This window comes from Macrobrachium nipponense, chromosome 24 (genome assembly GCF_015104395.2).
Source record: "Macrobrachium nipponense isolate FS-2020 chromosome 24, ASM1510439v2, whole genome shotgun sequence".
In the NCBI taxonomy this organism is placed as follows: Eukaryota; Metazoa; Arthropoda; class Malacostraca; order Decapoda; family Palaemonidae; genus Macrobrachium; species Macrobrachium nipponense.
In genome coordinates, this window is record NC_061091.1 from 50,445,055 (window position 1) to 50,472,932 (window position 27,878).

General features: G+C 35.8%; 1 protein-coding gene across 4 annotated transcripts in view; it reads left to right on the forward strand.

Moving 5' to 3' along the window:
• Nucleotides 1–27,878, forward strand: part of LOC135205618 (ubiquitin carboxyl-terminal hydrolase CYLD-like) — a 271,604-nt gene that overhangs the window by 194,178 nt on the left and 49,548 nt on the right. For all 4 annotated transcript variants that reach the window (XM_064236410.1, XM_064236413.1, XM_064236412.1 and 1 more), the window contains one exon: nt 13,172–13,287. In XM_064236410.1, the coding sequence (XP_064092480.1) occupies nt 13,172–13,287 (116 nt within the window). The remainder of the gene's footprint in view (nt 1–13,171; nt 13,288–27,878) is intronic.

The following is a 27,878-nucleotide window of genomic DNA, read 5'->3' on the forward strand; positions in this document are numbered from 1 at the left end:
TGTTTCGGCCCGACTGTGAAGAGTTTTTTGGAAGAGAAGCGCCTCCCCCTGAAATGTCTGCTGGTGTTGGACAATGCCCCTCCCCACCCTTCTGGCTTCGAGGAAGATATCCTAGCGGAGTATTCCATTCGTTAAGATTCTTTTTCTTCGCCCAACACCACCCCTCTCCTCCAGCCCCATGGACAGCAATATGGATAGCGAAATTTAAGAAGCTGTACACGAAACATCTTTTCAAGAGATGTTTCAACATCACGATACCACAAACCTCACCTTGCGTCAATTTTGGAAGGAGCATTTCGACATCGTCATTTGCATCTGACTCATTGACCTAGCTTGGCAGGAGGTTTCGAGGCGAACCTTGAATTCCTCGTGGAGGAAACTCTGGCCTGATGCCGTATCCGCCAGAGACTTCGAGGGATTCGACGTGGGCGAAGCTGGTACTGCAGAGTCAGAAACAGTTGATGATCCCGAAACTGTTTTGGAACCAGATCTTGATGAGATCGTTGCACTCGGCAAGTCCATGGGGCTGGTCATCGACGAGGACGACATCAACGACCTTCTCGAGGAGCACCAAGAGGAGCTTACGACGGATGACCTGAAGGAGTTGGAGCCATGCTACTTAACGTCGTTCAAGAGGAGTTCTCTAGCGCGGCGAGGAAGAGGAGGAGGAGCCTATGACAACGGCAGAAATTAAGGATATTTCTAGGCGCTTTTCATAAAGTGCAATTGTTTATCGAAAAAAGACACCCCGAAAAGGCTCACACAGGTCGTATGCTTGCGCAGTTCGATGACGTTTGCTTGAGTCGTTTCAGGAACATTGTGAAAAGTAGGCAGAAGCAATCTTCCTTGGATTGTTATTTTTAAAGAGGCCTTCAGCATTAGGCAGGAGTAAGCAAAAAGGAAGAACCAAGTGATAAAAAACAGGAAAGTTGAAAGCAAAAAGGAAGAACCAAGTGATGAAAAAAACAGAACGTTGAAAGCGGTGATGAAGTTGAAATTCTGAAAAAAAAAAAAAAAAAAAAAAAAGCCTACGTAAAGTAAAAAAAAAAGTTGAAAATAAAATAAAAAGAAAAAAAAAAATGTTTACGTAATTTACTAGATTTTGTAAGTAAGTGTTACAGTTTTGTTGAAGGTGTTTCGTAAATTTTAGTTTTATGGTTTTTCCTTAAATTTTTGTGTGTTTTCATAAAGTTAAGTGTACGTACGTGCGTTATCTGCCGTTTGTCCTCCTCATCCTCTGCCACCACTATCGGAGATAGCCTCACTCGAAAGGTAAGCTTCCACATTTTACGTTACAGTAATAATATTTCTTGTACACTAATATACACTTTATTACAGGTTTTCGATTTTTATTCTTAATTTAGGTATTGAATGGTCCAAATTGTTGTAGTATTTCATTGGTTTAAATAGGTCAATTTAGCTTTATTATGAAATTTAATGGGTGTTTTTGGAGGGCTTGGAACGGATTAGCCATTTTACATGTAAAATGTGTTGCCAAGATACGAAAAACTCATTATACGAAGGCCGCCTCCGAACGGATTAATTTCGTATCTCGAGGTACCACTGTATATATATATATATATATACAGTGTTTCTGCCAGACACCCCCGTAAATAGTAGTTAAAACCCGCGAATAGTTAAAACCACTACTAAAAATGCTTATAACTGCCTATCTTGAAAGTTCAGATACCAAATGTATACCTTTAATAACATCCTACTTCAAATATACCTAAAATTACTAACCTATTACTAACTATTACTGCATTAATCTTTGAGGTTTATTATTAATATCATATCAAAGTCATCCTAAACATTTTACCATTAAAAATATATACCTACAGCAAATAACAGAGAGAGAGAGAGAGAGAGAGAGAGAGAGAGAGAGAGAGAGAGAGAGAGAGAGAGAGAGACCAATGAATGGCAACATCATATATCTGACCATCAAGAGTGAAATTATGAATTATTTCTGAGACAAAGAGAATAATAATAGAGAGAGAGAGAGAGAGACAGAGACACACAGAGAGAATAATTCCTAGACTCCAACTCCTTCCTCCCCTCCCCCAATTTGTATCTCAAACTGTCATTTACTCCCCCGCCCACCTTCCTCCAAGTGGATAAAAAGACTGGGAATTGCCATTTTTAATTAATCTTATTAATATTTGAAAATTAGTTATAAGGTAAATCATTTATTTACACTACAAAACAAATAAACATATGTAAAGAGAGATAGAGAGAGAGAGAGAGAAGGAGAAGAGAGAGGAGAGAGAAGAGCGAGAGAGAGAGAGAAAATTTTGTTATTGTTATTGTTTAATCTCATTAAACAAAACTTAATATATTGTAAACTAGTACTGTATATTATTATTTTACTATAAAATGTAGTAATGTCCTTAAAGATATACTTATACATACACTTCCGAGAGAGGGTTATCCTTATTTAAAATAGTGAAATGGATAGATTATTGACTTCTTTAAAATACTATCACATGAATTTTGAAATTAGTTATATTACTATTATTATTATGTGAAAATATTAATAAACATACACATGTACCATAGAAATTCTCTCATCTCAGTAAAGAGAGAGAGAGAGAGAGAGAGAGAGAGAGAGAGAGAGAGAGAGAGAGAGAGAGAGAGAGAGAGAGAGTTTACATGATCCAAAGATTGCAACAAGCACTCCCCCTCCTGATTTGACAGTAGCTTGGCTACTTGGAGTTCAAAGACAAAGACGCGGGGTAAAATGCATTTTCTTTCATTCTTACATAATTCTTTTTATTTATAAACTAAAATCTTGCTAATTCACTTTAGTAATTTCTTTAATAAATTTATATTATTGCTGTTTACATTAATATTGATATTTAAAAATTAGTAAATCATCATCCAAAAAACATACATCTCTGTAAGAGAGAGAGAGAGAGAGAGAGAGAGAGAGAGAGAGAGATTATCGTGGTATTTGTAAAATACTTTCATATATGATTTTTGTAATTACAGTTATTTTTTTTTTATTCTATCACAGTCCTCCAATTCGACTGGGGGGTTGCATCCTGCCTCCTTAGGAGTCCATCACTTTTCTTACTATGTGCGCCGTTTCTAGGATCACACTCTTCTGCATGAGTCCTGGAGCTACTTTCAGCCTTCTAGTTTTTTCGATAGATTCCTTTTCAGGGATCTTGGGATCGGGCCTAGCGTTCCTATGATTATGGGTACAATTTCCACTGGCATATCCCATATCCTTCTTATTTCTATTTTCAGATCTTGATACTTATCCAATTTTTCCTTCTCTTTCTCTTCAACTCTGGTGTCCCATGGTATTGCGACATCAATGTGTGATACTTTCTTCTTGATTTTGTCAATCAACGTCACGTGGTCTATTTGCACGTATCACCCTATCTGTTCTGATACCATAGTCCCAGAGGATCTTTGCCTGATCGTTTTCTATCACTCCCTCAGGTTGGTGCTCGTACCACTTATTACTGCAAGGTAGCTGATGTTTCTTGCACAGGCTCCAGTGGAGGGCTTTTGCCACTGAATCATGCCTCTTTTTGTACTGGTTCTGTGCAAGTGCTGGACATTCGCTTGCTATGTGGTTTATGGTTTCATTTTTCGTATTGCACTTCCTACATATGGGAGAGATGTTATTTCCGTCTATCGTTCTTTGACCTTATCTGGTTCTTAGGGCCTGATCTTGTGCTGCTGTTATCATTCCTTCAGTTTCCTTCTTGAGCTCTCCCCTCTGTAGCCATTGCCATGTGTCATCGCTGGCTAGGTCTTTTGTCTGTCTCATGTATTGTCGGTGCATTGATTTGTTGTGCCATTCCTCTGTTCTGTTTGTCATTCTCCTGTCTCTGTATATTTCTGGGTCTTCGTCTAATTTTATAAGTCCTCCTTCCCATGCACTCTTTAGCCAATTGTCTTCACTGGTTTTCAGATATTTCCCCAGTACTGTGTTCTCGATGTTGACGCAGTCCTCTATACTTAGTAGTCCTCTCCCTCCTTCCTTTTGTGTTATGCATAGTCTTTTCGTATTTGCTCTTGGGTGTAGTTCTTTGTGTATTGTCATATGTTTCCTGGTTTTCTGATCTATGCTGCGGAGTTCTGCCTTCGTCCATTCCACTATTCCTGCGCTGTATCTGATTACTGGCACTGCCCATGTGTTTATGGCTTTTATCATATTTCTGGCGTTGAGTTTTGACTTGAGTATCGCCTTGAGTCTCTGCATATATTCTTTCCTGATCGTGTCCTTCATCTCTTGGTGTTTTATATCCCCTCCTTCCATTATTCCCAGGTATTTGTATCCTGTCTCATCTATGTGTTTGATGTTGCTCCCATCTGGTAGCTTTATCCCTTCAATCCTTGTTACTTTGCCCTTTTGTATGTTGACTAAGGCGTATTTTTCTATTCCAAACTCCATCCTGATATCCCCAGATACAATCCTTACAGTCTGGATTAGGGTATCTGTTTCCTTGATGCTCTTACCATACAGCTTGATGTCATCCATGAACATCAGATGGTTAATTCTGTAGCCTCTTTTCTTGAGTTGGTACCCGGCATTATTATTATTATTATTATTATTATTATTATCATCATATGAAAATATTAATAAACATATTATACATACGTGTACCATAAAAATCTCTTATCTCAGTAAAAGAGAGAGAGAGAGAGAGAGAGAGAGAGAGAGAGAGAGAGAGAGAGAGAGAGAGAGAGAGCTGGATTTCGAAAGAAAGATGCGTGAAGACTGGGGTTTCCTTCATTCTTACATAATTTTTAAAATTTATAAACTAAAATCTTACTAATTCACTGTATTATTATGTGATATCATTTAATCTTATTAAACTTAATAATACAGTATTGATCAATATTAATATTTTAAAATTAGTAAATCATTTTGTATCATAAAAATGTATTTAGGCATGAAAATAACATCAAAATACATAATTAGTGATTATTTATCGACGGAAAAATCCTGCGAATAGGCGAATTCACTGCAAATAATGGGTAGATATGGTCCAGAGAAAAATCTGTGAATCAGTGAGTCCGCGAATCTGGAGAACGCGAATATAGGGGGCCGACAGTGTGTATGTATATATATATATGTATATATATTATATATATATATATATATATATATATATATATATCTATATATATATATATATATATATATACAGGCAGTCCCCGGGTTACGACAGGGGTTCCGTTCTTGAGACGCGTCGTAACCCGAAAATCGTCGTAAGCCGGAACGACACTTGGAAATATGCCTTAAACTAATAAAAAGTCAGAGACCTTACCTGTGTGACATGCAAGTATTGCATGATGTGTAGTGTGGGTGGTTATATTTCAATGCCAAAGGATGGTTCTTTGAAGCTATATAATCTTTATTAATAAACTGTGACACTATAAATGCACATTCTTGAAGTACCAAGTCCTTAGTTGAGTTTATATACACTAATACACTATGCAAATTCTTGAAGTAATCCTTAGGTTAATTTATACACTATACACTATGCACAATCTTGAAGTAATCCTTTGGTAATGTGTAGTATGTACGTCCTGGAGTACACTAAAATCCCAGTCTGGTAGTTCTGGAAGGTAAAAGTATAACAATTAGTACAAAATAGTACACTACACAAAGTCCTGAATGCTATGTAAATTATAGATATCAAGAGTAAAAGAGTTAATGTATGTTAATTAATTCCTTACTTTTAGTTTATAATTCCTTACTTTGAGTTATATCATGAGTAAAAGAGTTAATGTATGTGAATTAATTCCTTACTTTTAGTTTAAAGTTGTCGTGCTATGTAACCCTGGACAAAGTTTTATGTGGCCCCATAGCCACTTGCATTGGCCCCAAACAGCAAAGTCAGTCGCTCCTTACCAGCTTTATGGCCAGGTGCTGACTTCTCCTCCTTGGAAAGGTACGTTCGATTTGGCATTCCTTTCCAAAATAATCCAGTCTCATCCACATTAAAGACTTGGTCAGCCCTGTAACCACCATCCTTAATTATCTTGGCCAAACCACCTGGAAAACTTTCTGCTGCTTCGCTATCAGCACTAGCAGCTTCACCTTGCAGCTTCACATTATGCAAATTTGCACGAGCCTTAAAACGGTTAAACCCAACCTCTACTCGCGGAAAATTCACCACCAGCACTGCCTTCTCCAACCTTTTTCACTACTGCCTCATGCAGCGCTCTAGCCTTCTCCTGGATCACACTTAAGCTCACCGGAACACGTCGCTGGTTCTGGGCCTCCAGCCATATCATCAGCAATTTCTCCATTTCAACAATGCTCTGGCTACGTTGCTTCTCGTTAATCACCGTTGACTTCATCGGTGCAGCATCCTTAACGTGCTTCAGAATAGGTTCCTTGTACTTCACAGTGGTTACCACGGTCGTCCTGCTCATCCCTAAAGCACGACCTATCTCAGTGTTAGTTTCTCCCCTTCTCCGAACGCTTGACCACGTCATATTTTACCTCCATGGTGATGACCTTCCTCTTCTTGGATGAACTATCATCGGAGGAAGTACTCTGACATTTAGGAGCCATAGTAAATGCGCGAAAAAAGCAATAAAAAACAGCAACGTTTCAGCACATAACCTAGTGAAATGCAGGCAAGCACGCGATTGAGGTGGCGTTGTTTGGTATTGTTACGCTTAGCGTCCTCGACCGTTCGAGGTCGTCGTTCGGTCAATTTACCATACAGTTTAATAGCGTAAATTAATTTATGCTCCTCCGGTCAGAAACTAGTTCTGCGTATGAGGTATCGTTAAAAAGCATAAAAAAAACGTCGTAACCTTGGAATTTGCGTTGTAATCTAACCAGAAACTTAGTTTTTTTAATTATGTACTGGAAACAAGCAATGATTTTTTCATTATTTGCACTTTTGGACTGTTTTAAACTGCGCATCCCAAGCTAGTGTATTCATTCACTCGGAAACTAGTTCCGCATATGAGGCGTCACTAAAAAAATTTAAAAAATATGACATAAAAAGTGTCGAAAATCATCATAACCTCAAAATTTTGTTGTAATGTAACCAAAAACATATTTTTATTATTATACTGTGCTAAAACTATAAAGGATTTTTATCATAGCATGCGTTTTTAAAAGCGTCGTTAACTCGTAGCGTGGGAAGGGAAAAGCGGTCACGGTCGTAACAAGTGTCGTAACCCAGGACGGATTTTTCCATTGAATATTTAAGAAAAAGCGTCGTAACCTCGGAACGTTGTAAGCCGGAAACATCGTAACCCGGGGACCGCCTTTGATATATATATATATATATATATATATATATATATATATATATATATATATATATATATATATACATACATACATACATATATACATATATACAAATATATATATATATATATATATATATATATATATATATATATATATATACATATATATATACATACATACAAATATATATATATATATATATATATATATATATTATATAGTATATAGATATTATATATGGTCACTATTAAAACCCTCTTACGCCGATTGGACGTATCATACGTCGCTCAAAAAAGTTTTTAAAAAATTCGCGGAAAAATACTTTTAGGCCTACCAGCCGAAAACTTTTGTATCATGCGCCTTTGGGGATGCTGGAAGTTCACGAATCAAGGCGTTGTTTTGTTTACAATCGCTACGCAGGCACGCAAGCGCGAATTTCTTTCTTATCGCACTAAAAAGTATCAGTGACACATCTCGGAAATTATTTCGTCACTTTGACATAATTTTTGCACCATTTTAAATTATCCTTTACATGAAGTATTATATATGAAAATGTGCGCAAATTTCATGTAAAATACAACTAAAAAAAAAAAATACTCATGATTGTAGCTTTTATCAGTTTTGAAATATTTTCATATAAATAACGATAAGTGCAAAAATTTCAACCTTTGGTCAACTTTGACTCTACAGAAATGGTCAAGAAACGCAATTGTAAGATAAAATTCTTATATTATAGCAATATTCAATCATTTGCCTTCATTTTGCAACAAATTGGACGTCTCTAGCACAATATTTCGATTTATGGTGAATTTATGAAAAAAACTTTTTCCTCACGTTCGTGCGATAACTCTTCCGATAATTTTTTCGTTGCGATTGTCCTAATGTTTGCACCCTTTTTAAATTTGCCGTTACATAAAGTTTTATATATGGAAATGGCGCAATTTCATGCACAATACAACTAAAAACAACCCATGGTTGTAGTTTTAATCAGTTTTCGAAAATATTTTCATATAAAGAACGTTAAGTGCAAAAATTCCAACTTTCGGTCAACTTTGACTCTACCGAAATGGTCGAAAAAACGCAATTGTAAGCTAAAAACTCTTATATTCTAGTAATATTCAATCATTTACCTTCATTTTGCAACGACTTGGAAGTCTCTAGCACAATATTTCGATTTATGGTGAATTTATGACATTTTCCTTACGTTCGCGCGGTAACTCAGAATTTTTTTGTGCGATTGTCGAAATGTTTGCACCATTTAAAATTAGCTGTTATATAAAGTTTTATATATGAAAATGTGCGCAATTTTGTGTAGAATACAACTAAAAATGATTGAAGGTTGTAGCTTTTCTCTTTTTTCGAAATATTTGCATATAAATCACGATAAATAGAAAAAAAACCACGTTCGGTCAAATTGACTCTACCGAAATAGTTGAAAAACGCAATTGTAAGCTAAAACTCTTACGGCCTAGTAATATTCCGTCATTTTTCTTCATTTTGAAACAAATTTGAAGTCTCTAGAACAATATTGTGATTTATGGTGAATTTTTGAAAAATTATATTTACCTTCACTCCGCGCGCCGATTCGCGGCCGCAAGTCTCCGAAATATGTACATCGCATTATCCTAATATTTGCTCCTTTTCATATTAGCCTTTTTATAGAGTTTCATATATCAAAATGCTCGCAAATTCATGAAGAATACAATAAAAAATAATTGAAGGTTGTAGCTTTTTTTTCCATCTCCGAAATATGTTGCATATAAATAAATATATATATAAAAAATTTCGACATTCGGTCAAATTTAACTCGTCCGAAATGGTCGAAATCTGCAATTCTAATCTAAAACTCTTACAGTATCGTAATATCAATCATTTGTCTTAATTTTGAAACAAATTGGAAGTCTCTAGAACAATATTTAGAATTACGGTGAATTTTTGAAAATAACATTTTTTTTTTACATCCGCGCGTTACGAATTCGTACATCATTTTGTGATAATATTTTCCTTTTTCCGGTGTTGCTTTTATTGTTTTACTATGTATTATATCTCAAATGATTGCAATTTATGTGTACAATACAACGAAAAAAAATTAACTCGTTAGCTTTGACCATTTTTTGCACAGCGTAATTTGAATACAATTATCTATGCATTTTTTTTTGCAACCATATATCGCATTATTTACATATGATAATGATATTATTTTCATTTCTGATGATTGCATACTAAACTTCAGGCAATGGAAAAAAATGAGCCAAAAATGAACTCTTAATCTTCAAAACTAAGCGCGCTGTGATTTTTTGAAAAAATTATATTTTTCCGCTTCAGCGCCTCACTCCAAACGGCGCCGGCATACAGGAGAGGTTTTGATTTAGTGGGCTTCGGCGTAAGAGGGTTAACAGTTAATGGGACCTTCATAACTCTATCATTGGCACCGTATTGCGGCAATAACCGAAACTCGGCCCATTATGACACCATAAATTGCGTAATGGCATTTTAGTCAAAATGGCCCTAAACTGAGTGCTGATAAACTAAGATTCCCTAATTATATATATATATAAATATAATATATATATAAATATATAGATTATATATATATATATATATATAGATGAGATATAGATAATAATATATATCTATATATATATAATATAGATATATATATATAATATATATATATATATAGTATATATACTATATATATATATATTATAAATATAGATATAGATATAGATATAGATATATATATATATATATATATTATAATATATATATAGTTATATATATATATATATATATATATATATATATATATATATATCTAATATATATATATATAATATATAATCATATATATATATATCATATATAGATATATATATATATATATTATATATATATATAAAGGGGCTGTTGCCTCGTATAATAAGGCGCCCTATGAGGTAATGTTAGACTTGCGATAATCTTACGCTAAGTTGGTGGGTATTGCACTTCCATATTCATTGGAGTGTCTTGGGGTTTGTAGATCACTTACGAAGTCGGTATTATTTTCTTTGGTTATGACGACGATGTGTTAAACTCATGATGATTTCTTTCTGATGTGAAGTTCTTAGTAGAAAACACGAAGTATAAAAATACTTATATTCTCGGAGATTACATAGTGAAGATCAAGTAGGATTGTACAGGTCTTCTAATAACGATAGCTTGATCGCTTCTGCCAATGATGATGCCTAATTCTATTCTCTCTACATGATAAAGCTTAGGTAAAGAGATACAGGTCTGCCAATGATGATGGCTAACTCTATTCTCTCTACATGATAAAGCTTAGGTAAAGAGATACAGGTAGGTCTGCCAATGATGATGGCTAACTCTATTCTGACTACCATCTCGGTTACAAGTCATAAAGGAGCAGACAGTAGCTCGAACATATGAACATGCATACAAAATGAGACACATTACTAATCACGTAGGCCATTTGAATTATAGGTCGCGGTAGTTGTCTCAAGCAGGGAGCTTGGACTAATGTTTCAAAACAAATGAATGACCACAGATGACGGCATGTCAACTTAGCCTACATACTTTATTGTCTCTGGTCTGATCACATTCCTGCAAGCAATCTGGTTGACCTCTTTAGTTTTAGTCTTTTATATATATGGAATAACATTCCATATTTCTATTATGTAATCACTGATATATATATATACATATCAGATGTTAACACTGCGTAAAGTTCTTTTAGATGGCAAAGAAATCAAGATTAGAGGTGTGAAGCTGCAATGATAGGTAGGAGAATGTCATTTAGGAATAGCATAAATATAAAAGAGAGAAAAAGAAATGAGAGAGAACCATTAATAGACAAATGGTAGCCAGACAAAGTGAGAAAGAATGAATAATAGAGAAATGAGACAGCGAGAGAGAGAATTAGTCACAGGAAGAGTCTTCAACAATAGTCATAATGCACGAAGTTCTAATCTAAGCGGGCCCATTAAAATTCTCACCTGTGACCTGGCCTTATGATTTTTTGCTGGAAACTCAACTGTTCCAGTGACGTGATTAGTTCCACCCACAAGGGGAGGAATTAAGTTAATTAATGACACCCAAGGGACAGCGGTAGATAATCTTCAACCAATAAGGACCACTACCAGGCGGGACAGTAGCAAATTCTCTGCCTATGGTAGGTGGGACAATTTCCCTTGAAGAACCTTCCAGAAGGCAAGCAGAGAGCAGAGGAGCAGATAGAAAATAGCCAGGAGCCGAAGCGGTGTGGGGTCCAGAACCTTCCGGTTGTGGTTTAGAAGATTCAAGAAAGGCTCTCACTTTGTTCTGCTTCTAGATCTTGTGTAAGGATGCCAAAGACCTTCACTCAGGTGTCTCAAAGAACAAGAGGTCTGGGTTCTTATTTCTCATGTGAGACGAACTGAAGCTGCAAATGGTCTACCTACCATTCTAGTGTCTCAAAAATTCATTTGCATTGTAACCAAAGTCGAATCTAGTAGAGACTACTTGTGCTATGCACATTCATGTAAATGAGGAGGGTCTCATTCTGATACTGAAAGGCTGAAAAACATTCCTGAAGATAAAGTTATATTACATAGAAATGAAAGCTATTGCTTTGCTAGAAGCTTCTATAAGGGCTGAAAAACTAAAAAGTGAAGAGAATTGTATAATCATTTCTTCATGAGAAATCCTGAATTGAATGCCCCAGACTTATGTCAAATATTCAGTTAGAGTACAGCCAGAATTATATTAATTCCCATTTGGAGACCATGCTGTCATAAAAACCTGTGGTGTAGTCTTTAGTGCAAAACTAGGGCCTACTGTAGTAACCCTCTCCTTGGCAACACCAACCCCAGGTACTTGTGAGAAGGTGGGTGTAACAACACATGGAACAAAATTGTTTGCATGGTCACAGAAATCATCCAAACTACCAGATCCCCCTTTTTTTTCAGCAAGTTTGTGGGATGCATCCCACACAAGTTCGAGTGTATTCCAACAGACTGCTCTAGGTTGTTTCAGAACTGAGGATGTGTTCAACAACTGAGACATATTTTATTGAACACTATGTCTCGGAACTGCATTGTTCCAGATGGGGGATGTTTGAGTACAATGGTTCCATTGTATATGCATGCAGTTACATTTGTTTCAAAACATCTCAGAATTTCTGAGCTTATGGTTGCCAGATGAATAGAGTGTGACACTTTTACTTGAAAAATCCCATTTTAATTGGAAAGTTAACAATATATGACATGATGTAACTATATTTTACACTGGAGTTGGAACTTTAACAAATGAGAAAAAAACCACACCTACTTACTCTCTAAAGCAAAAATACAAAAGTCGGAAATGTTATGGATTGGATGTGTTTGATAAATAATACATCATGAGGTGCCACTAGTCTTCTATGCTTTTATGGGACCAGTTTTCTGTTCTTTGTAATCTCATTTTCTGTAAACAGACTATGTAATGAATAAGAGTAATACAAAATGGCAAATTTACTGATGGTACCCCATGTGATTTTCACCAGTTTGAACTGGGGTAATTTATACCTAATGCTTTACCCTTTGTAAATTAGCCATGGCAGTTTTTAGTTAATTTGGTAGTTTTAAATTCTTACCCAACCCTAGACCACTTATTTTATGTACAAGTTGCTTACATAGTACATAAGATTAGTGTAATCATTTTAGAGTGATAAGATAATATCTGCATTGATTTTATGCTCAGTATTGTAATTATTTGCAACATATAAAATTACTTTAGAGTCTCAATAATGGAGTAATTGAAAACTCTGGTTTTCAAAATGGGCATTTTGAATGCACTTTAAATCTTGTAAGGAAGCATCTTTTTAATACAAGCCATAAAGTTTTTCATACTTTTGATAATATTTTTTGGTGTATGAAAACATTTTCCAAACTTCAGAACTTGTTCTTGCAGCTCCTCGCCAGTGTATTATCTGTGGAAAATTAGCAGAGTATGAATGTCGGGAATGTTTTGGCCAGTGCGGATCAGGTCTTGAAAGTATTGCATTCTGTGCAAAATGTATGGATAAGGTAAGTCATAATCTTGTTTATTTTCATTTCACTTTTGCAGAAAGCTTTTTGTCTATTTGACTCACCATATGCGTTTGAAAGACTCTTCAACTTGTAAAACAAAATCACAAACATGTCTGTGTGTCTGTTATTACACAAGCTTAGAATCTCTCTCCTCTCCTCTGGTTCTCTCTTCCTCTCTCCTCTCTCTCCTTCTTCTCATCTCTCTCTCTCTCTCTCTGCTCATCGGCGAAATCATCATCATCTCTCGGTCTCATTTCGAAAATCACTCCCTCGTTCATTCTTCTCGTCTCTTCCCTCTCACTCGTCGTCTCTCTCACTCTCTCCACCTCCTCTCATCCTCTCTCTCCTCTCTCTCTACTGCTCTTCTCTTCTCTCCACTCTCTCTCTGTGTATTTGTGACCTATATGTGATGTAGTACATATAGTAAACTGTACTTACTGTGCATTTCCTCTCTTTCTCTATTATATATACAGTAGTAACTCAGACTTCAAACTTAATCCATTCCAGAAGGCTGTTTGAAATACAATTTGTTTGAAATATGAAACAAATATCCCATAAAAAATAAGGGGAATCGGGATAATTCGTTCCAGCCTATCCAAAAAGTCCCCCTTTTCTTCACATTTTTTTCTATTATTAATCTGTTCAAAAGTTTAAATTACGAGAATAAAGTAGTAAGACAGTACGTTATATGAATTAAACTTTCGACAAAGTTTTGTTTCTGTGTACAGTTTACGAACTGCTTGGTGAAAAAAGCGCACAGTCAGGATGGAAGGAGAGAGAGAGAGAGAGTAATCAGTGTGTATGATTGTTTACGTGTTTACACATGGATCTTAAGTGAACGAAAGAGATTAATTATGCCACAAACATCAACTTACTGTTGGTAAATGGTAGAATTTAAAATGCACATGAGGATTTGGCAAACAAATAAATAATAAATAAAGAATGCAAAATAAGGAAAAAGAGATTAAATAACTTTTTACAAGGAAGTCGTTTAAACAAGCAATCAAAGGCATAGTGTGTGTTTATTATGGAGCAGAGTTACTTTTTCAGTGGTAAAAAATCGTCAAAAGGAACTGTCACTAGATAGGTATTTTACTATAAAAAAAATAGTGATTTGGGCAAATTGAGTACAAGTGAAAGAAACGGGTGAATAATAATCATTCCAGCCCAGCTGGTAAGTCAGTAGGAAGCAGACCCCTGTCTTCCCTCTCTCTATCATCTCAATTATTGCACCAAAGAGTGGCTCAAGTAAGAATTTTTTTTATTACCATATAGCATTTGATTGTTTTCACGTTTTATCATTGTTAAATTTATTGTGAAATAACATTTTATTTTTTTATGTGAATTGATACTGCTTTTATGTACATATAGTAAAGATTTTACTGTCTCTTCTCTCCTCAACAATATCATGATGCATGATAACTTAAAATCATTCATTCATAATTCCTCAAAAATATAAATGCTCCAGCTCTCTGTCTCAGGTTAGTTGTGCATCACTGAAATGATGAATGATTTTGTTAATTATTTTATGCTAAATTTTATTGTGAAAAGCTTTGTTCTTTCATTTACTATTTTGTTAAATATGGGTAAACTATACCATCTCACTCTGCTCACCAAACACTGGCTCCTCTCTACATACAAGCTACAACCTGCTACAACACAGAAAATCGCGGGCATTAATTTGTGCACCGCTAAACTAAAACTGTTGGCGCTCTCGCCGTTACGCACTAATATTTTTAACCGAAACACTTCTTATACTTCTTAAATTATTCCTTAACGTACCTTAATGCTAGCAATGGTTATAATAATGATGATAATGTAATAGTAATGATAATATACCCTTACCTGCTGCCTGACTCGTGCCCTAACTTGCTAAGAATTTATTTATGCTTTTTAAGGGATAACGAGATTTACCAATTTAAAGGCTCCTGGTTCGAATCCTGGCTAGGTCAACCACTTTTACGTGTGAGGGGTCGTTTTGGATGAGGGTATATTAATAAAATCTTATAATTTGCGGTAAATGCCGCCACAACCCACGTACGTAAGGTTACAGAGTAATATTGAAGCGCTTTTTGACTTACCTTGAGTTACAAAACTCTTTAATTAGTTAAAGCTACCAGGAAACCAGCCAGTTAGATTTAAATTAAGTTTATTTACACAAAATTGAACAGCTCTGTGTGTGGGCACAGAATACTGTGATAAATTATTCTATCTTTGACAATGGCAATTAATGCACGATCTATGCAAGGCTGGTTGCCAATTTTATGATAATCTCTTCTACGGTAAGTTAACAGCTTAGCAAGGATGTAGGTGCACGGGACTCAGGGAAGTCAGAATCTGGAATAGGATTCCAGGTTACAAACAACACAAAACAAAGACTTTTCTCATATTAATTATGACTACTGCACTATGGAGGGAATTTATCCTTAAATCAACAAAATGCTGATAATAATATGGGGAGAAATCTATTGCCTAAGTTGAATAGCTTAATGAAGATCTTAATTGATCTTGGACAAGTCACAAGGGAAACGTGTGTGCTAGGTAGGCCAAAAAGATGTTCGTTAGAGAAGTGAGAAATTGAATTTGGAAACGAGGGAGAGTTTGTTTGACTCGGAGGATAAGAACTGGCTATATGAATGTAACTCAGACGTAAGTGGATGACTTATGGTGTGTAGCTTGATAAGAGAAGATGGCGTTGGCTTTGTCCAAGTCTTGGGGCGCGCCAGCGAGCACCTTTGTTTAGGCCTTTGGAAAGGCACAGATGAAACGTCTGTCTTTGATGAATGACTAGCAAGGAGTGATGGTAAACCAGGGCGCAGAGCAATTGCTTTGGGGTAGAGTTTCCCCTCCCCCCATCGGCAGGTCATTCTGGAAACAGACATACGACCAGTAACAAGGTCAAGGTAGAATAGGTCTTAAGACTAGGCCTAGGAAGGGCCTACCTAGCTGCCCAATTTCCCTTGTGTTTTGTCCATAGTGTTTAACGGATCTATACCCTCCCGCAAAACTACGATGAGGACCGGAAATTTCTATCTCCCTTATCTGGCCTTGTCTATACTGATTTCCCTAAATTCCCCCCCAAAAGTCGTACAATGTGGGTGGTAAAATGGCTGCTGCTTCTAGCTTAATTTTAATTTCAATTTCTGGTGAGGTGAGGCAGGATAAAAATGTAAATAGTATATATATATATATATATATATATATATATATATATATATATATATATATATATATATATATATATATATATATATATATATATATACATATATATATATATATATATATATATATATATATACACAGTGGGGCCTTGCTTAGTCGCGGATCAGCAATCACGGATTCAGTTAATCACGGGTTTTTCATTGGACCACTTCTCAGTCTATATATCGCTGGTATGAATCACAGCATCGCAGGCTTGTCGGTGGTAGGCTAAGCCTCGTCTGGTTCCGATAACCAACAAATGCATGAACAGATTCACATTATGATATTAACTGACATTAACTGACAATAAAGGTAATAAAACCATTCTCACCTTTTATATTATTGGCATATCTTCATAATATATAGCCTATTCATGGAATAATTCCAGTCATTGACATCAACTTGTAGTTGAGCGGCCAGCAGAAATGTAAACATTGAGTTACACTTCACAGCACCTTTGTCATTCTTAACCTTTTAGAAATGTTAATAGTATTAGTTTAATTACAGTAGTAATAACATTTAGGAAAACATAAATTTTCAATTCGAACTTCATTATTGTTTTGGTATAAGTAATCAACTTCTTTGAACACTGCAGTCATACAAACGATAATTGTCATAGATTATCGTATGTTGTTTGCAATCGGCAACGAAACGTAAACATAATAAAACCATTTTTACCTTATATATTATTGTCATATATTCATAATAAAACGCAAATCTTATATATTATTGGGATATCTTCATAATAAAAAGCCTCTTCAAGGAATAATTCCTTGGGGAATCCATTTTTCAAAAGACAAAAATACACTTTACATGTTTACAGTATACAATGAACAATGATTACTTTATTTTGATGTGATTACATTAATATTACAGTATGGTACTCTAAGCAGTACAGTTACTATTTTTTATCATAAATGTATATTCATTCACGAAAAAAATACATATGACCACCGTGACGTCACCGTTCTACAAAGTACCGATGTATTTTTACGTAAGTACATATCCTCTAAACTATGTCATAAATCACTTTACTTACTTTTTTGTGAAGCCCAAATGCTACGTATATTCCGGAAAATTAACGAAATCACGAATTTTATCATAGAGCAAGATTCGCTAATTACTGTTTTCTTCTTCTTTTCATGACTAAATGCATTTCTAGAATAAAACTCATTCACAAATTTTCAAATACTATGAATGTAAATAGCAAAATCTCTCTCTCTCTCTCTCTCTCTCTCTCTCTCTCTCTCTCTCTCTCTCTCTCTCTCTCTCTCTCTCATCACTTACAGAAAAAACTATAATACTGATCTATTATTATCGTAATAAAAGAACAAGATGGTCCCCGAAAGAATAAAAGTATGTGTTGCCATATTTTTATTCTTTCTGTGATTTACGAAATTGTGCTTCAATACAACTTTTATAGTTGACTCAATGATTATCACATATTATAACAGTATACAAGAGAATATCTTATCACTATCCATGTTTCATTTCTTATCATCAAAAATATTTAAAATACAAATTTCATTATTCTCGAGCTAAGATAGTCAACAGTACTCTAGTCCCAAGCTGCTCTCTCAAGCTATTCTCGTCTAAGCTGCTATCTCAAACTATTCAAGTTACTCTCGTCACAAGCTGCTCTCTCTCTCTCTCTCTCTCTCTCTCTCTCTCTCTCTCTCTCTCTCTCTCTCTCTCTCTCTCTCTCTCTCTCTCTCAATGAAATATGAATTACCATATCATAATATCATAAACTATTATGTACAAAGTTAATAATAATAATAATAATTCCATTAATAAATTCGTTTCTTAGCAACTAAATTGTTTTCCTAAATAATTCTTTCGGTAATAAACGTCCATCAGCTGATTCTAAACATAAACAAAAGACAAAACTAGATTTTTATTGCTGTATTTTGCTGTTTATACATTAATATTATAGTTGGGTGCTGTAATCATTACAGTAAATCATGTTTTTTTTTTTATCATAAATATGTTCATTCACGAAATAGATATACTATGTACTTTTAGTTTGGTGCAGCAGCCAAATCATGAAAATAGAAAGGAATTGTTAGGTAATTATAATTTTGTTTGCTGATCTGATGCAGGGGAAATTGAAGATAGGAAAGAAAACTTTGAAACTGTCTTGAATTTAGTTTAAGGTGATAGTTAAGAAATATTTGGTGCTTGAACTAAAGTAGGCAGTTATAAACATTGAAATAGTGGTCTTGGGTGGGTTAATTATTAAAGTAGGTGGTTTAAAGCAATTTTCAGGGGGGGTACCAGGATAACACGGGTATTTACATATCACGGGAGGTTCTGGGCCCTATCCCCCGTGATTAACGAGGCCCTACATATAAAACAGATCCTCACATGAAAATGAAAGGAGGTAGTACCAAGACTTTCAACTTTTATTCCAAAGTTATCTTTAAGGTACTAAACAATTTTACGAGAATAACTTACACAAGAAAGAAGTGTGAGGTCACAAATAACAATAAAACAAGTCAACAATCTGCTTAAGTATGCAAATAAACATTGTTCAAAACAAAAAACATACTTAGTGGAAATATGCAGTTACTACAAATCACAGAACAAAACTATTTGTTTGTAAAATATCTAACTCGTTTAACTTTTAAATCATTAAGAATAAAGCTTTTCAGCAGTTCGTCCATCAAAAAGATTATCGCTCATATTCATGTTGCTAAAAGAACTAATGAGGCATCCTTCAACTAACAATTTGTCATGCATTGATGAACTTCTAAAAACGACTCTAGCTGCATTCCAGTCTGTAGGGTGTTCAAAGTCTCTCATGCGACGAAAAATGGCACTTGAACCATTTGCAACTCGTACATTATATTTATGTTACATAACACTCTTACTTAGTTCCTTACCAGATTGTTCAATATAAAGTAAATTACAAGTGAGATCAGCTACACGTCCACCACTTTCGTACTTCGCTACAAGTTTTTTCTTAATTTCTGTAGTGTTCCTGGCCTTTTTTAACGAAGGGGTGGCTTTTGCAGCTTTCTTTGGACCCATGATGGCTACTTTGCAATGAATTCATATGGCAAAATAAGCAAAAAATAGAACAAACGTGAGGTGATGCGAACTACAAGCGCGGAGATGCTTGTTAGACAAGAAACAAAGCCAGAATGGGTCACAGGAGAAAATGGGAAACTTTGTTTTGGCGCTCGATCTAGGGCCTGGTCACGCGCTGGGCCCGGGATGGGCCGTTACCAAGTATACGAAAACCGAGGGAATGTAGGAATAACAATGATGAAATTTCAGAGACAAAAGTCTACTAAAAGCAAACTGGTTAGTGTCGAGGACCGGGGTTCAATTGTATATATCATGTATAGTGAGAGATGCATTTTCATTAAATTACTTGTGGATACACTTAACCCTACACTTAACCCTTAAACGCCTGTTGGACGTATTTTATGTTGACGAAAATTTTCCATTTGGTGCTTAATTCACGTAAGACACGTCAACTCTAAAAAGATTTTTTAAATATTCACGGAAACATAGTTATAGGCCTACTTGGCGAAAAATTTTGAATCACGCGCCTTGAGGGATGCTGGGAGTTCACAGATCAAGCTGTTGGTTTGTTTACAAGCGTTACCCAGGCGCGCATACCCGAATTTCTTTCTTCTCGCATTAAAAAGCATCAGCGACACATCTCAGAAATTATTTTGTCACATTGTCGTAATTTTTGCACCGTTTTATATTAGCCGTTACATAGAGTTTTATATATAAAAATGTGAACAATTTCATGTAGAATACAACAAAAAACAACCCATGGTTGTAGCTTTTATCAGTTTTGAAATATTTTCATATTAATAACGATAAGTGCCAAAATTTCAACCTTTGGTCAAATTTGACTTGACCGAAATGGTCGTAAAACGCAATTGTAAGCTAAAACTCTTACATTCTAGTAATATTCAATCATTTACCTTCATTTTGCAACAAATTGGAAGTCTCTAGCACAATATTTCAATTTATGGTGAATTTTTGAAAAAACTTTTTCCTTATGTCCGTGCGGTAACTGGCAAAAAAAATCAGAAATTCTTTCGTCAGATTGTCATAATGTTTGCACTGTTTTATATTAGCTGTTTCATAAAGTTTTATATATGAAAATGTGCGCAATTCACGTAGAATACAACAAAAAACAACCCATGGTTGTAGCTTTTATCAGTTTTGAAATATTTTCATATTAATAACGATAAGTGCCAAAATTTCAACCTTTGGTCAAATTTGACTCGACCGAAATGGTCGTAAAACGCAATTGTAAGCTAAAACTCTTACATTCTAGTAATATTCAATCATTTACCTTCATTTTGCAACAAATTGGAAGTCTCTACCACAATATTTCAATTTATGGTGAATTTTTGAAAAAACTTTTTCCTTATGTCCGTGCGGTAACTGCCAAAAAAAAATCAGAAATTCTTTCGTCAGATTGTCATAATGTTTGCACTGTTTTATATTAGCTGTTTCATAAAGTTTTATATATGAAAATGTGCGCAATTCACGTAGAGTACAATGAAAAACAACCCACGGTTGTAGCTTTTATCAGTTTTGAAATATTTTCATATAAATCACAATAAGTGCCAAAATTTCAACCTTCAGTAAAATTTGACTACCAAAATGGTCGAAAAACGCAATTGTAAGCTAAAACTCTTACATTTTAGTAATAGTATAATACATGATTTAGAATTCTAATCAGTTCCAAGTAGGAAAGATAAAGATAAACAATTAATATCACAAAAATAAAATGTACAGGCCAAGATCTCCCACTCAAAATCAAAATTCTTGGACAAAATATAGAAGTGCGTCCATTTATACCAAAACCACTTCAGTGCACTCAATGTTCAAATTATGGGCACACATACAAAAAATGCCATAATAAAGCACTTTTTTGCAAATGTAACTAAAAATCTAAATATCAATCACATTATTAACAAACAACAAGTTCATGTAAACGTACAAACTAATTCCCATATCAATAATGCTTAACCCCAAAACAAGCATAATGATATATCCACAGTACCACTACTAACATTGAAGATTCAGATATTCATGGAAGAGGAGTCAAATAATATAATAAAGCTGACAAAAAGAAAAGAATACTGGAATGAACCCCACCTAAGGGAAAAAAAGAATATTGAAAATTACAATCAATCCAAAGAAACTCCAACTACACCAGGAGAACATTTTAAAAAAGATATTGTATTAACCCTCTTACGCCGAAGCGGTAAAAAAAAAATTGTCTCCCGTGTGCCGGAGGTGTTTCAGAGTGAGCGAGGAAGCGGAAAAAATATTTTTTTCAAAAAATCACAGCGCGCTTACTTTCCAAGATTAAGAGTTAATTTTTGGCTCCTTTTTTTGTCATTGCCTGAAGTTTAGTATGCAACCATCAGAAATGAAAAAAATTATCATTATCATATATAAATAATGCGATATATGAAAGCGCAAAAACGAAATTTCATATATAATTGTATTCAAATCGTGCTGTGCGCAAAACGGTTAAAGGTAACAAGTTACATTTTTTTTTTGTAATTTACACTAAATTGCGATCATTTTGGTACATAAAACATTGTAAAACGATAAAAGCAACACAGAGAAAATATTATCACAAAATAATGCATGAATTCGTAACGTGCGGACGTAAACAAATATTTTTTCAAAAATTCACCATAAATCTAAATATTGTCCTAGAGACTTCCAATTTCTTTCAAAATGAAGACAAATGATTGAATATTACTATACTGTAAGAGTATTAGCTTACAATTGCAGTTTTCGACCATATCTGACGAGTTAAAGTTGACCGAATGTAGAATTTTTTTATATATATATTTTTTATATGCAATTATTTTGGAAATGAGAAAAGCTACAACCTTCAAATATTTTTCGTTTTATTCTACATGAAATTGCGCACATTTTCTTATATAAAACTCTATGAAATGCCTAATATGAAATGGAGCAAATATTCCGAGAATGGGACGCACGCATTTAGGAGATTTGTGGCGGAGAATCCGCGCGCGAAGGGAAGGAAAGATTTTTTTTTTAATTCACCATAAATCTAAATATTTTGCTAGAGACTTCGAATTTGTTTCAAGATGAAGATAAATGACTGAATATTACTAGACTGTAAGAGTTTTAGCTTACAATTGCGTTTTTCGACCATTTCGGTAGAGTCAAAGTTGACCGAACGTGGTTTGTTTTCAATTTATCGTGATTTATATGCAAATATTTCAAAAATGAGAAAAGCTTCAACCTTCAATTATTTTTTCTTGTATTCCACATGAAATTGCACACATTTTCATATATAAAACTTTATGTAACGGCTAATTTAAAATGGTGCAAACATTACCACAATTGCACGTATGATTTTTTTCGGAAGAGTTACCGCGCGGACGTAAGGAAAAAGTTTTTTCATAAATTCACCATAAATCGAAATATTGTGCTAGAGACTTCCAATTAGTTGCAAAATTAAGTTAAATGATTGAATATTACTAAAATATAATAGTTTTGGCTTACAATTGCGTTTTTCGACCATTTTGGTAGAGTCAAAGTTGACCGAAGGTTGAAATTTTGGCAATTATCGTTATTTATATGAAAATATCTCAAAACTGATTAAAGCTACAATCATGAGTATTTTATTGTTGTATTCTACATAAAAATGCGCACATTTTCATATATAATACTTCATGTAACGGCTAATTTACAATGGTAAAAAAATTATGTCAAAGTGACGAAATAATTTCCAAGATGTGTCACAGATACTTTTTAGTGCGGCAAGAAAGAAATTCGCGCTTGCGCGCCTGCGTAATGATTGTAAACAAAACAACACCTTGATCCGTGAACTCCCAGCATCCCCCAAGGCGCTTGATTCAAAAGTTTTAGGCTGGTAGGCCTATAAGTATTTTTCCGCAAATTTAAAAAAAACTTTTGTAAGTCGACGTAAAATACGTCCAGTCGGCACACGGGAGACAAAAAATGTCAACGTAAAATATGTCCAGTCGGCGTAAGAGGGTTAACCTCATTACATGTGGAAATACACAATTACCCTCAATCCCAATCAAACAGCCAACATCTGAACAGTAAATAATCAATTAATCACTCTTTACAATTCCCAACAGATAATACAGATAATACTAATGAAAATCATACCATTAAACCAAACCAAAATATAACTATCACTCCCCAACCATCCACAAGACCCAAATATTCCACTAATGATAATAAAGTAACTCCTCAAACCAACGGTCCATATCACTACAGAAAAAGACCAATAGAATTACAAAAACAAAAATTTCTAAAGCTAGAAGATCAAATACTTCTGAACAAATAACTGACATCACCAAACATGCTTCATTTTGTGGTTGTAATGAGTGCTTCGAGGTACATATAACCAACTAACCACCAAGATGGAGGACGCAATATGAAATTATATAGACAATTTTATTAAATTAAGGAAATGCCCTTTAACACACCAGCATGAGAAGGAATTATGCTCTGAATCCTTAAAATACAAAAAGGAAATTATAATAAAAAAAAATAAACATTAATATTCAATTATGAAAAACGAACCTGCTGAATCTAATATCCAACACACAAATACAACAATTAAAAAACCTCAAATAAATTCAAATGCATATAAACTTTAAGACAAAGTAAAATCGACAATCAATTTACAGAATCTAACACCAATTCCTCCCAATAATGGAATATAAAATTATTCAATGGAATACAAATGGCCTCTTAACCTGATTACATCTGGGTGAATTACAAAGAATCCTATAAGACCACAACACAAGGATCTAACCCCACAAACATTCGACAATACAAAATTTCTTGTTATTCACCAACTGATAGTGAAAAACTAGGCACAGCAATATATGTTCATAATTGTTTCACCTAAGAACTTTTAAACATACCATCACTATCATATCAGGTTATGGAGGAGTTATGAAGTTCCATTTGACAACGTCCGTGTGTGTGTGAGAGAGAGAGAGAGTGTAATTGACTGAATTGGTTGTCGATAGGTTCTGGGCTGTTTGCTGTTGGAGGTTTGTGTTTTGAGTGAGAGTTTTTGGTGAGTCTTAAGCAAGTCTTAAGTCAGAACTGGTGATAGTCGGTGGTATCGGCAGCGATCTAGTGAAGGCGGTGAAATTCGTTTGAGTTGTGTGTTGTTGATTTTATTGTTGGTTATTCTTAAGTTTGATGTTAATTGATTTAGAGCTGTGTTGTTGGATTTGTTGTGCTTGTGAGTTTTTTTGTTGGGTTATTGTGAGTTGTTATGGTTGAGGGTTGTTGTTGGGAGCTGTTGTGGGTTCTTGGTGTGGTTGTGAGTTGTTGAGGGTTGTTGTTGCTGAGGGCTGTTGTGATTTCTTGAAGTTGTTAGTGGGTGCCGGTGGCGAAGGGGTTAATGTGGGGAGGGTTTTGCAACTTGTTTTTCCTAGCTTGTGATCCCGCCACATTATTTTTTGGCGCCCGAACAGGGACTGTTGGTGCGGCAGCTTCGGGGCAATTGGGTTAGGGAGTTGTGTGATTGGTGGAGAAAGTGAGGATGGAAGGGTTGAAGGAGATAGAGAGGCTGAAGGAGGAGTTACGGTTGGCGAGGGAAGCTAAGGGAAGGTTGGAAGTGGAGAATGAGAGGTTGAGGGTAGAGTGTGAGGAGCAGAAGAGGGAGTTAGAGGAAATGAGAGGAATGTTAAGGAGTGTGAAAGTGGAAATGAAAGAAGAGGTGAAAGGAGCGGAAGAGAGAATGGTTGAGAAAATGGATGAAAAGTTGGGGGTAATGATGAATGCAGTGCAAGAGATTATGCAGGAAATGATGAAGGGATTCATGGGAGAGGGAGCTGTAGGAGGTAGGCCTACTGGGTCTTGTGACAGGCCAGGAGTGGTAAAGGAAGCGAAAGAGCGAATGGATGAGTGTACGAGTGAAGAAGGTGATTCAGTTGTGATAGGTAAGGGAAAGAAGGGGAAGACACAGGGTAAGGATAAACCTGAAGACAAGAATAAGAAAGCGGCTGAGGAAAAGAAGACTAAGGGAAAGAAGGTTAGTAAGGGTGACAGACAGGATGAGACTAGGTCAGAATACATTGGGGAAAGGGCTGAGAGTGATTGGATAGCGGTGAGTGGAAACCGGTAGGTAGAAAGAAGAAGGGTAAGAAGAGCGTAGTCAGGGGTATGAACGTGAGTATGGAAGTGGATTCGCTGTATTCGGATGAGGGAAAGAGGGGTCAGAATGGAAGTAGCGAAAGTGAGAGCGAGAGTGAGCGGGAAGTACGAAAGGCTGTGTATATGAGAGAGGTACCCCGATGTGCACAATACGAGGAACATGGTAGTAGGGACATAAGGGACTTTTTTGAGGAATATGAGAGGTATTGTGAGGCAAAGTATGGGGATAACAAGAGAGTCTGGGCAAGAGAGTTAGGTAACTTTTTGACGGGATTTTTGTTGAATATGTATAGGGTAATTATGAGTGTAGGGAATGTGCCGTATGAGAGTGTAAAAGCTAGGATTGTAGAACAGGCAAAGAGGATAAAGAGTAGCGTTAGATATAGGAGGAAGCAAGATTTTGAGGAGGCAAGAATGAATGTTGGTGAGTCGTTGTCGATGTATGTCTGTAGGTTAGAAACATTAGCTAGGAAAAAGTTTGGGGACGAAGGAATAAATGAGTGTAAGGAGTTAGTGCGAAAGTTGTTGGCGACTGTACCAGAGAGTGTATAGAGTTTATGAATCTGAAATGTAAGAAGAAAATGCGATGGACGAATGAAAGGTTAACATGGAACGACATTTTAGAAATAGTAGAGGATTACGAGTTAGATAGGTGTATGAAAGAGAGTAGAAGTGTTAGTGTTAGGACTGAAGTAGCTGAGGTTGTACCAGAGTTTAAAAGCTATAGGGAGGCAGTTTTGGAAGGGCCAAGGCGAATGGCAGAGCGAGTGGTAGGTAGGAGTGTTAGGGCAAGTAATGTGAGTGTAGTTAGCCCTAAAAGAGATAGGAGTGCGAGTGTTGGAAGAGTAGGGTCAGGTAGTCGTGAGCGAGAAGATCAGTGTTATAGATGTGGTAAGCCAGGCCACAGGAAGAATGAATGTCGGTGGCCAACATTCATTCTTCGGGTGTGGGCAAACGGGGCATTTAGTGAGTGAGTGTAAGAAAGATAGGGATATTAAATGTTATAGGTGTGGACAGGCAGGGCACATAGCTAGTGGATGTCGGGGTACCCGTATGAACATAGTTTGTGGCAACTGCGGGAAGAACGGGCATTATGCTAGGATGTGTAAAGAACAGCGTGCGAAATGTGTTGAATGTGGAATGGAAGGTCACGTGGCGAGTGTGTGTAGGCGAAAGAGGATGAGTCAGGCTGGGAGTTCGGGAAACTAGGTGAAAAGGGGATTCAGTTGGGTGGGTCCTCTAGTGTGCGGCAGTATGTTCAGGAGAATGCGATGAGTGAGTGGTTGAGGGTGAATAAATGTGAGCCGAGTGTCAGTGAGCAAATGGGTCTGGAAGATCGGCAGTTGGTGTTGGTTGAGTATGGAAGGAAGCGGAAAAAGGTAAGGAAAGGGAATGAAAGGGAGAAACGTAAGCTGCATGATAGAGGGGTTAGTGTTAGGGTAAAAATGGTGGATAAGGCATGTAATACAGATGACTTTGAGGGGAGGAATGATGCATATAGCATGTGTGGGTTTGAATTGTCAGGGTTTGGTGAAGTTTCATCGGGAAGGGAATCAGGTGGTAAGGATGTAGTTGGCAGTATGAATGAGTCTCTTCAAGAGTTTGGCAGGAGTGTAAATGAGGTAAGTGATTTGGTGGCAGAGTTACGAGAGATGTTCGGACAAGTTAGAGGGGGTAGATGAGATAGTGATTGGGATTTGGGGGGATGGTAGTGAGGGAGATAGTAATGGTAGTCTGACTGGAAGTGATCTGGGAGAAGTTGATGGCGGTGTAACTGAGAGTGTGTATGAGGGCCCTCAAACAAGATCCAGGGGACCTGCATCTGAGCATCCGTGGGTGTTGCGGAAGGCTATTTAGTGTGGGTGTTGTGAGTGAAAGGAGACGTTGTCAAATGTAACAGGGGAGGAAATATGGAGGAGTTATGAAGTTCCATTTGACAACGTCCGTGTGTGTGTGTGTGAGAGAGAGAGAGAGTGTAATTGCTGTATGGATGGTTAATGACTGAATTGGTTGTCGATAGTTTCTGGGCTGTTTGCTGTTGGAGGTCTGTGTTTTGAGTGAGAGTTTTCGGTGAGTCTTAAGCAAGTCTTAAGTCAGAACTGGTGATAGTCGGTGGTATCGGCAGCGATCTAGTGAAGGCGGTGAAATTCGTTTGAGTTGTGTGTAGTTGATTTTATTGTTGGTTATTCTTAAGTTTGATGTTAATT